At 43.4% G+C, this 12,028-nt stretch overlaps 1 protein-coding gene across 1 annotated transcript in view; it reads left to right on the top strand.

Annotated features, from left to right (window-relative positions):
- Window positions 1-5,957: 5,957 nt before the first annotated feature.
- ALDH1L2 (aldehyde dehydrogenase 1 family member L2) overlaps window positions 5,958-12,028 on the top strand; it is a 37,958-nt gene continuing 31,887 nt past the window's right edge. The window contains exon 1 of the mRNA XM_042792528.1: window positions 5,958-6,158. Coding sequence (XP_042648462.1) covers window positions 6,108-6,158 — 51 coding nt within the window. The 5' untranslated portion in view covers window positions 5,958-6,107. The remainder of the gene's footprint in view (window positions 6,159-12,028) is intronic.

Raw genomic sequence — 12,028 nt, 5'->3', positions numbered from 1 at the left:
AAGCTGTCAAAGCTGCATGCAAGATAACCCAACTGGTTGCTCTATACAACGGCCACACCAAAGTGTCTACTGTGATCCCCACACCATAAGCTGATGTAACCCTTATTTTGAATATGGAAAAAGGAAATTGTTTTTTAAAAAAATGTATTGAAATAGTGCATTTTTGAAAACGGAGCAGGAGGCTCAGTAGCTGAAAAACTCGCAATTAGATTCAAGTAAGTACACTAGTTAAAATTTGTGCTGCCATTCACGATGCAGTTAAATGACTTATTATTGGGTTTTACTTTGGCTCACTAGGTGGCAGTGCTTTGTTGCTTACACTGAAGTTATTTAGGTCAATTCTAGGTGCTGCTAGAATTTGTATTTCCTCTGAAAATCCGATTTAAACTTTATCTTGAAGCTGACTCTTTTAGTGACAGCAAGCCTAACTCAGCTTTGACTGATAAGTTTTCTGTGTCTTATCAGTGAATGGCTTTATGCTGTTTGCTCATGTGAAATTACTGACAATTTACAAGCATCATTTCTGAAAGTTTGGTGACACTCATGTCTTCCACTTGTACCAGGAAGCTTTTGTTTGGTACAACCTTATAGGAAGTTGCTAAGATTGATTAAATATCTCTTATTATCTTCAGATAGTACAGTAGTCAGAAAAGTCAGTAGACTTTGTTTAATACAGTGATTTTTGGTGAGCTGAATATTACCGAACACATAGTAGAGAAAACAATAATTTCTTTTGACCAGACCAAAATGATCATGAAAGTAAAATTTCATATTGGACTTTCACATGAACTGAGTGAAATGTAAATATAAATATGTTCCATTTGAAATTACCCATTACACTTGAGTACTAGAAAGGGTAGGTGAGAGAATAAAGGCCAAAATATACTAGAATTAATATGTTACTATGATCATTTTATTTATGGAGTGAAGTGGCTAGGTATCTATGGATTCATAAATCAATAAGGCATTAAAGGTATTAAAAATATTTTTTCCTTTGAAATTATCCCAGTTGGAAATATAATTTGACAGTGGACAGTTACCTGGTATTTTTAAACAGTATTTTTATGATGTTTGAAAGCTTATTGAAAACTTCAATGTAGCATTTAAACAGGAACCATTTTATATATATTAAAAAAAAAAAAAAACAAAACAAAACAAAACAAAAACAAACCCTGGTGAAAACCTTCCGAGCAAAAATTACTTCTCATGTATACAGGCAATTCTTCACCAAGATTGATAGAATTGTAGTTACTTATAGGAGAAGGAATTTGGCTTGCTGGATCTGCAGGAAACCAACTATGTTATACATTCCTTGTCTGTGGAACATTGAATGCTCAGCTCTCTGAATATTTTAAATAAAATAAAGTTCTTGCTCAAAGTCTTTGTGGCAGGAGTCCCAGAAAGGATTTACTATCTGAGATTTGCTCTTTGCAACTCTGTTCCACAAAGATAATGCCAACTTTTGCAGAAGTAGTTTCTACTCTATTGTGTGGAATTTAAATGACTTCCATTTATGCATATGAGTAAGGCATCTGCACATGATAATTTGTATTCTTTCTACTGGTTAGAAATTCTTTCTACTGGTTAGACTGGTAAAATAATTCCCTTTCGTCATCAAATATATGCTTCCTTTTGGTTACTCTGGAAAAATGAAATATCAAGCATAAGGTTTTAGATGGTTGTCTGCAAGGCAAAAAACCCGTTATCAGTAGGTTGTGAAAGCCTTACTGTCATGTGGGTGTCTGTCCTGAAATGAAGTTAACACCCAGTGGGGGAGAAAGAAAAAAAAAAAAAAAAAAAAGAAAAGAAAAGCAAGTTTTAAATATAAATGTTGAAGACAAAAAACAAGAAATAACTTTCCCATAAAATCTTGCTTCATCAAGGGGAAAAACATTAAAAGTTTCTGTTGTGTAAAATTTGAGTTGAAACTTGTCATGCAATTAACATAGTTAGGGAATAACTTGTACAAGGCCCTACTTTATTTTTTTAAATTACTCGACTTTTAAAACTGGGTGAACTCTAAAGTACTCCTGAGGAATTTGAGTCTGAACTATGACCAAATCTTTATTCATCATGAAAAGCCCCATCAAGGCTAATTTCCAACAACAAAAAGCCTATGCAGAGCTAATTTAGTTGATTACTGAATCCCAGGGCATGATTTTTAAAAGAAAGCAAATCCTGGAAGATGCCGAGCAGTTTCCCAAGCACATCAGTATGTGCACGTCCTCGGCGTCCTGTGAAACACAGCCTTCCCTAGTGATGTTGCCAAGCCTTGATGATATCTTCAAAGACACTGAGTAACTTCTGCTTCACAGAAATCAACAAGGATTTAAAATGTTCGGATGGATTAGGTCTTACATTTCTTCTGTACATTCCTGCACATACAAACACATTTTGGTTTGGGAGCATGCTATTGGAAAAGCATGTTTAGCTCCTGAATAGTTTTTGTGTACATATCCCCCGATCTGTTTTTGTGACTTGCATCTCTGGAAAATTAGGGAACAGAAGGGGAGAAGCCTGTGCTAAAAAGCTTACTATGGATAATTGTATTTTTTTTCAAAGCTCAACTTTGGCTTTAAGAAACAAGGATCAGAACTGGAAGAAAAAAAAAATAATCAGGAGAGAAAACTTAATGTATAAAAAGGGCTCCAAACTAATTGCATAAATATACACTGATACCACTGGAGCTAGGATTTCTCCTCGGATTAACAAGAAACTTTGATAATTTTCAAAGTACTTTTCTGACTGGGATACAGGAATCAGTGGGAAATACTTTGTGTGACTTTTTCCGAACAACATAAAGCCCAGAGGAGTGCACTGTAACCATTACAATATTTAACACTGATGTTGGAATCTACCATGTCACACAAGACCTATTGCTCATTCTCAGACAGATAGGTCAACCTCATCATTTTCTGGATGACAAAAACCCTACAGGTTGAATTGTTAAGTGGTTATTAAAACCCATGTGTATGAGTTCATCACCCTGATCATAAGGAAGAAGCTGATGGTATGCAGATGCCATCCTTGCATGTGATTTAGCACACCTTTATCTCTGTTCATTTCCCTGCTCCTCTCATTACTATGAAATCTAAAGTAAACCCCACATCATATTCCCCAGCTCTTCTTCATACTGTGATTGTGCTCACAATGGACACCTTCTCTTGTGATTTTTCCTTTTTGTCACCTAACATTTTAGTAGTCTGTAAAGCCAATGGAGATACATTATTGTCTCAATAGGTTTGGAGTTGTGTTCTGGAGATGAAGTGTGCCAACTAATTAAAACCTTGGTGCTTTACACGTGCACTGTTGTACTGTCTATGTTGCGTGTGTATAACAAATAGAGCCAGAAGTCATTACAAATTGCTTACGTAGAAAAAAAAAACAGGTATTTTGCCATAAGCCTGTGTGTCAGTGGTTAAATGCCAAGTATGTGGTATTGTAGTTGGAGAGGATTTGTGATCATGAACCAGGACTTGGAGTTTCATGAACTTCAGCAATGCTTGAATCCAGTTCCAAAGTTTGCAGCATAGGACCATGTTGATGCCAGTGTTTATAGTAGGAATTGTTTGCGCTCTGTTGTATGGAATTTGTGCAGCTTCCATCAAGTCATAGGAAGGCTATACACACACTGATTCCTCTGACTGCCTGAGGTAGTGAAATAGTTCCTTCGTTAAGGACTAGATGTCTATCCTTCTTATTTGAGCACATAGTGCTTTGGGGCAGTTACATGACTGTCTTGGGCATGCGTGTGTAGAGTCCCTGTATTGCTACAGCATGACCTATCAAACTGCACAATTATTAATCTTTCTGAAAGAAACTGATAATTCTAAAAGAAGACGAACAACAGGCATTTCAGACCAACAGTGCCTGTAGTACTTAAATGATGCATTTTAGTCCAACAAAATGATGAGTTTTAATGCTTTTGTTGTACAATTTAAAGAGGGAGTATTTTAAAGAAACACTTTTAACAATGAAATTTGGTAGATTTTATGTGAGATAATTAGAAGGTATGAGGCCACACACCCATAGAAGCAGCCAGTAACAACAATATATATTATTTTAAAAATAAACCACAAAGCGAAATCTTGTAGCTTTCTTAATGAAAATCTGGAGTTACTGTATACCATTCTTTCTAAACCCATAGTACTAGAGATACTGGAGAAGAAACCACTTCTACAAACATATCATCTGCCCTTGTTAACGGGACTTTTTCATTGATTCTACTAGTTTCGTTTTTAATCTCTGAGAGCAAAGGAACTCACTAATTCCCTTGGTTGACTATTAATAATCTAGTAAATATCATAATCTAGTAAATCACCACAGACTCCAAATGATGGCATCATGAGAAGAATCTTCACTGAAGTGGGCCAAGCACTCCTCTAGGTTTTTCACCCCATAGAGAGGAAACTATAGGAACTGACCAGTGATTGTTGAATTTTCATTACAAACACAAAGTCCAGTGGTGTATTTTAATTAACTTTTTTTTATTATAAATTCTGTTGATTCCACTTGGTGCCACCTACACTCATGGGACTGCCAAGAGCCTCGAATAAAGGACGGGATATAGTTTTGGCTTAGGTGTTGCTTCTGACATCCCTGCTGTGGTTCACAGCTTGGCCATATGATGATGAACTTCTCCATTTTTCCTTTCTTGTTTTCTCGACAGGAACACGGTGCATTTCAGGATTTTGCCCACCCTTGTTCTTTAAGTGTTGCTGGGGTTTAAACCTGACCCAGTTTTCAGTGATGCTTTATACTACTGCCATGCTATCTACTTTTGAGTTTGCTATTCATACCTCTTCTGGGGTCATGTTGATTTGCCTTCTGATTGTTTTTTTTTTTTTTTAGCACTTCAAATTTGTATTTTCAAAATCTTCTCCGTACCTCTGACGAGAAGATTTTGTTGTGATTTTAGGAAAACGCTGAAGTCGAAACGTTGATGTTAACAGATGACCTCAAATGCCAACAGATTTTTTTTTTTTTTTTTAATTATTAAGTAGAACGAGCTGCTTTAAAAATACCTGGAGGTGTTGGTGATACCGATTTCCAGAAAGTCACGAATGTTTTTCAACCTCGCCACTGGCAATTTTGGCATGCAACGACCTAAAAACGTATGTCGGTAATCTACGGGATCTCTTGTCCGTCAGGGCAGGTGAACGCAAACGCCTCGCCGACAGCCTCGGTAGAGGCGACAAAGCTGGAGCTGCCGCCGCGGCTGTGAACGGACAGGGAGCGCAGTGCCCCCCGCGGTACCGGGGAGGGGGGGGGAACCGGGAGTGGGGAGGGGAACCGGGAGATGGGGGGGGGGGGAACCGGGAGATGGGGGGGGGGGGGGAACCGGGAGATGAGGGGGGAACCGGGGGCGGGGAGGGGAACCGGGAGATGGGGGGGGGGGGGGAAACCGGGAGATGGGGGGGGGAACCGGGAGATGGGGGGGGGAACCGGGGGCGGGGAGGGGAACCGGGAGATGGGGGTGGGGGGGAACCGGGAGATGGGGGGGAGGGAACCGGGAGATGTGGGGGGGGAACCGGGGGCGGGGAGGGGAACCGGGAGATGGGGGGGGGGGGGGAACCGGGAGATGGGGGGGGAACCGGGGGCGGGGAGGGGAACCGGGAGATGAGGGGAGGAACCGGGAGATGGGGGGAGGAACCGGGGGCGGGGAGGGGAACCGGGAGATGGGAGGGGGGAAACCGGGAGATTGGGGGGGGGGGGAACCGGGAGACAGGGGTGGGGGAGAGGCGCTTGCCCAGCTCCCCGCGCCCCTCCCCGGGGCTGCGCGGTGCCCCCGCCCTTCCTCCGGCGCCGGGGCCGGGGCCGCTCCCGGCGCGCAGCCGCCAAAACGGGGGCGGGAGCGGCAGGTGCGGGGCCGCCCCCTCCCCCCCCCCCCCCCCCCCCCCCCCCCCCCCCCCCCCACGCCGCGCCGGTCCCCGCGGGCCCGGGCGGGGCCGCGCCGCGGCCGCGGCTGCAGATGCAGGGGCTGGCGGGGCGCCGGCGGCACCGGCGGGGGTTGCATCAGACGAGGCGCTCCGCCGGGCCGGCTGGGTTAAGGGAGCCGGGAGCCGGGGGGTCGGGAACCGGGGGTCGGCCCGGCGGCGCTCCGCGCGATGCTGCGGACAGCCCCGCGGCTGCTGCGGACCATCTGCACGACGGCCGCGGTGAGTAGCGCGGGGCGGGCGGCGGGGGGCGTGCTCCCCCCCCCCCCCGCGCCGTGGCCGGGAGCCAGCGGCGGGGGGGCTGCTCCTCGGCGCGCCGCCCCGGTCGGCGGGCGAGCGGGGGCCGGGCGGGGAGGGGGAGAGTTGGCAGGAGGAGGCATTTATCGGGATGGGATGCGTATTGTCTCTTCCGGCAGTTTGGTAAAGCCCGTCCAGGCACCGGGAGGTCAGGAGGGCTCGGAGAGGTCTCGGTTTGGCTGCAGAAGCAGCATCTTGCCCGGCGGGATCGCAGCCATCATCTGGGCTCTGTATCTTGCAGGGCCGGGCCGGGAAGCCGCAGGGGAACAGGCACCAGCGATGCTGGGAGAATCCCCAGTGATCGTGTGCCGAGGACAATGTGAGTGTGCCTCCCGCACGCTGGGTTTGCTCTGTGGGAAGCAGGAGGTTGCCTCCTCAGTTAGGAAGGACCGTGCCCGCCCCCAGTGCCGGAAAGGAGCCCCGTGCTTTGGCCTAGAGACAGCGTTTGGTTTGTGACCTTCTCATCGCCAGTTCCTAGCTCTGGGATGGTGGCTTGCTCGGGGTTGAAGCTGATGGCCTGAATTCCTCTGCACCCCTGAGGTTTAGTTTTTTACAGCTCTGCACATTTGTTCCAAGACATTCTTTATGTCCCGTTAAATATATAGGCTGCAGAAATCCTGCAAGAAACTGCTCCCTGAAAGGCTTGCCTGGTCCAAATTGTCCAGATGTGTAAGTCTGGCAAGCTGAGTGAGGCTGGGAGAAGATTTTTTTTCTTTCCTAAAGCCTCTTCTTTGTTTCATGTTCAGCTGCTCAGTTTAGCATGAGGACAGCAGTCCTCCGAATGCGTCTGCATGGAAGGTGTTAGAATAAAGAGATTTAACACAAGCTTTACGGAAATGCAATCAGCAGTGCCAAAAAATTAGAATGAATGACTGGTGAGAACACATGCCTGTAGCTGTGTAGATGGGAGGCTCTACAAGAGGTTTCTATTTGGAGGCACTGGAATTTAGCACATGTAGGGGGATCCTCAGTAGAAATAAAGTTCCAGCACTGCTTTTCAAAGGAGGCATAATTCTACATTCATTGTTAAAAAGATGGGACATATTAAAATATTTACTAGCTTCACTAAATTCTTATACAGAAGAAATAAAATATTGTAATCTTTTTGACAGTAAGCTTCATAACAAGAGTAACAGTTAGTAAACATCAGCCTTCAAGAAACTGATAACCGAGTGAATCTCAGACATACATACGAAAGAGGCAGTAGCAGAAATTTTCTTTATCTATGAAGTAAATATTATCCTATGGGTAGGTTTTGTAACACTAGACTCATCTGAGAGAAGAAAATGTAGCTCCTGGACTTGTCTTCCATTTTTAGGAACCAGAACTTGACAGGATAGTTACCAGCATTTGTCAGGCTGCTTCTCTAGGCAGTGCTTAATTCTATTTATTAGTTTTATATTTGGCTGGGTGTTTTGGAGGAAAAAAAGAACCAGAATGGAAGCAAACATTAAAATACTGTATATCTTTTAATGATCCATTATAAAATAAATTTCAGTATGGTGTCAACAGATGGTATGGCCAGAATTTTTAAACAAGGAAGTTAAACTTAAATCTATGCTTTCATATTGAGGCAGTGAAATAAAAGTGGACTTTCAGTCAAGCTGAGCATTCAAGGCAAGACTGCTTGTAGAAGCAGTTCTCAGGTTTTGTACTCCTTACCTTTATCTTATTTTCTTCATTCAAATTGGGAGCATTTGAGTCAGAGAAACAGAATTAATGTTAATCTGTGTTATAATATAGGACAAATAGAAGGGTAAACAAGAATTAAAAGGTCAGACAATTAAAATAATAGAATTACAACAGAGTGAGCATCAACTTTCTAAATTCTTATCTTTTGATAGCACTCTCACAATAACATTATCCTATGATTAGTCGTAAAAGAAAGTCCAGATCTCTCTAAGCCACCTGAACTGCATTGTTTGCCGTAGCTAGGAATTGAGTAATCTTACAAAAGTACAGAATAAAATCCACTCTGGTATTACATGACCATTAACCTTCCCGTGCATCTGTTAATGAATATGATACATCTGTAGTCAGCTGGGAAACAGCAAAAGAAATCTAATATAACCTCTTAACATCACTGACCAAAACAATAGAAAGTTTCATCTTTGTATATGTTAGCGATAATGATCCAGTATCCATCTAGCACATTATTCAACAAGAAGCTTGTTTTGGTGATCTTTAATGAGCTTCCCTTCTACAGATTCTTGATGAATGCTAGCGATGGTATGCTGGCCAAAATGTGCCATTTCTCTAAGAAAGAAAACACTCAACTATTTTTCATTTCTGTGTAATCTTATATAACTTTACATTTTAATTGGGTGTTATGTCCACATTAAATTCCTCTAAAAGAATTTCCCATGTTCACAGGTCTAACTCATCTTAGGTAAAAGTACGTGAGGAGAATTTCCAAAAGAAGATACAGGGTGGCTGTAAAATCTTGTGCAGTTGCTCAACTGTAATTTTTCAAATAAAACAAAAAGTTAAGGATGGAATTTGTGGTCTGATTGTGCAAGCTCTGCCGCATATAGGAATTCTTTTCTTTTCTTTTTTTTTTACTCAGTCGAAATCCTGTGCATGGCTGACTTGTGGGTTTAGCTCCTGCTTTCTGCTGATGATAACGTATGTGTTAATGCACTACAAATTGCCACGTCTAAGCCAGATGTTAATAGAAATCATACAACACGTGTATCGTTCACTGGAGAAGTAACTCAAGAATCACTGGTCATAGCACGGTTACCAGATCCATCTTGCAGTTGAAATCAGTCCCCATTGGAGTAACTTTCTTTAAGTGTGAGACAGTGGAACTGATTTGATGCCAGGCTAATCTTTTTGTGCACTACAATGAAGAAATGTGACTGAGCCAGTCTGCAATCTTCTCAATTTTGCCAGCATTTTTTTTTTTGTGTTCATTCGGGGACTGTGTTCTCTGTTTGCTTCTCGGTATTTGTTGACTCCGTTCCACAGCTAGCACAAATTAAGCACATGTAGCTTTACTGAAACTATGTTGATTTACAGCGACTCATAATTTGGAACTGGAACTGGTATGCAGTTCCATGTAATATGAGAATCAGATTTATTCACAAGAAGACATGAACTAAAAGTTAAGTTTAGGAATAGAGGATCCATATGTTATTAACACTTTGTGAACAAGTGAAGAAAAAGTAGCTCTTAAAGTGGTGATAAATTTGGATTTAAATTTGCAAGAAGATTGACCAAGTGTCAGAAAACCAATGGAGTACATCAGTGAGTGCTTTAAAAAGGAGGTCAGGTAAATTTATAAATGGCAGAGGGCTAGATTTGTTAGCTAAGAAGATCCCTTCCAGTCTTGTGTTCTTACTGAAAGATGTTAACAAAAGCACACAAGTAGAGTAAGTAACTCTCATCTGGACTATCTTTAGTGTTTCTTCCATGTACGAGTTGGGCTACCTCTGTAAATTAGCAGAGTACAGAAATCAGAGGATTTTGTACCATGGCAAACATGTTCAGTGATCCAGCAGGTTAATCTTTCTCCAACTTGCCTGCTATAGTTAAAATAATTAGGAAAATCTGATGATTACTTTTCATAATGCAGCAACATTTCTGCTGTGAAAGCAAAGATACCAGTCATAAAGCATTGGTAATGAGATCTGCCTGCATCCACTGGGCCTTGCTAGATAAGGATTGCAAGGGTAAGTTGTGCTCATTGTAATTCAGAACAAGGTCTTGTATTTATTAAGAACAAAATAATGGACGTATTTCAGGCATTACTGTCAGCAGTGCAGCACTGGTTAGTAATATTATCACCAGTCTCACAGATGTTTTTTACCAGCCAGCTAGAACAATCTGATTTTGCCAGAGCCTGAGTTATGTTCACCTTTGCATCTTACTGCTTGTTACTATTGCAATTGCACTAGTGCTGACTAATGCTGTAATACGAGTACAGTTTTACTATGCAGCTTCATTCTGAGTGAACATATTGTCTCTGGATGATTAGTTATTGCCTATTGTTTTATATAAAGAATAAAAAGCACACTGTCATGGTTTGAGCCTGGTCGGCAGCCAAACACCACACAGCCACTCATTCCTCCTTCTCTTCCAGCGATTAGAAGTGACAAATGAGCCAGGCTTGGGGTTCAAGATAGGACCGGGAGGAGCAAATCACCTATTATGGTCACGGGCAAAAGGCAGACTCATTAGGGGAAGAAAAAAAAGAACATACATTTATTACAGACACTAACAACAACACTTAACAGAGTAGGACAGTGAGAAACACTGCCACATCTTGAGAACACCTTCCCCCCACCCCTCCCTTCTTCCCGGGCTCAGCTCTGCTCCCGATATCTCTACCTCCTCCCCCAGGGGCACAGGGGCAGGGAATGGGGGGTGCAGTCAGTGCTGCTGCTTTTCCATCTTCGGTGGGGGGAGCTTCTGGAACTTGTTCCCCCTGCTCCAGTGTTGTCCCCCTCTCACAGGAGACAGTCCTCCACAAACTTTCTTTGATGTGAGTCCCTCCCATGGGCCGCAGCGTTCCCCACACTGCTCCATCGTGGGTCACTAACTTCCTCCGACTGGATTCCCTCCCACGGCTGCAGCCCTTCCCGAGCTGCTCCGGCGTGGGACACCCCCGCATGCTGCAATCCTCCCAGCACTGAATTGCAGCAGTGGGGCTGCCTTTTCCCATGAGAGCCCGGCCTTCTTCGGGCACAGCACCTTGATCAACCAGGCGAAAAACACAGGCCATAAATCAATGTCTGCTCCACCGTAGATCTCCATGGGTGGCAGGGGGGGCCGCCCTGCCGTCTCCCCACAGGATACAGGGGGGTCTCTGCTCTGGCACACCTCCCCCCTCCTTTCTTCCCCCGTTCCTCCACTGACCTTGGTGTTCACGCAGCTGCAGCAACTCCTCCTCACCAGTCCCACTGCCCGTCACCATGTCCCTTCTTAAATACGATATCGCAGAGGCGCAGCTGATGGGCTCAGTTTTGGAGCAGAGGTGGAGCTGGGGGAGCTTCGAGAAGCTTCTCACAAGGAGCCACCCCTATAGCCCCCTCCCCTGCCACCAAAAAAAAACCCCACCACTCACTCAAACCCAGGACACACACTTCAGTATTCTTGTAATGGAACCTACCAATTCATAACTCCCTTTTCCAAGGCCAGCTGCACAACTGAATTGTAACTTGAAAGCAGCAAAATACATCCATTATATTTCAGCTGTGAAATGAATTGCAATGAAATGGGTTGTCGTTTTGAGCAACCTGTTTTTCAGGACCATTCCCTTTGTCATAGAATTTGTCATATGATCTGATGGGCAGTCCAGACCATTTGGTATCCAATCAATAACCCACTTAGTCAAGATATCCTCATGTGCCGTCATGGTAAGAAGGGAAAAGAGGAGGGAGGAGAAAAATGTGCAATGGCCAACATACAGAACAAATGCCTATGTTTAAGATATTCAAACAGTGCTTTGATCCCTCTTTATCATTCTGAGCTTATGGCATCTAATGGGTCATTCAGAAAAAATAAAAGTCAAAGTCCAGTTGGGAAAGATTAAGTTAAGAATAAAAATGGGGAGTGTGTGGACTTATTTTCTACCTTTCATTCAGGCCTCCTAAGAGAAGGGATTTTTATGGTTTGAGTCTAGGAATAGTTTCTACCAGATCCAGCTTTGAGAAAGGTAAATTTTCTGCTTATTGTGTGTGGATCTTTCCTTCATAACCAGATCTGCTAGTCCATTTGTTTTTCAAAGGTTGCCAGTTTTCAGAAGCTGATGAAAAATGCAAAGGCAAAGCTTACAGGGACAGTTCCACCCC

This window comes from Tyto alba, unplaced genomic scaffold (genome assembly GCF_018691265.1).
Source record: "Tyto alba isolate M040663 unplaced genomic scaffold, T.alba_DEE_v4.0 Super-Scaffold_2, whole genome shotgun sequence".
Lineage (NCBI taxonomy): Eukaryota > Metazoa > Chordata > Aves > Strigiformes > Tytonidae > Tyto > Tyto alba.
Note: the sequence above shows the minus strand (reverse complement) of the source record. Positions and strands in the feature narration are given on the sequence as shown.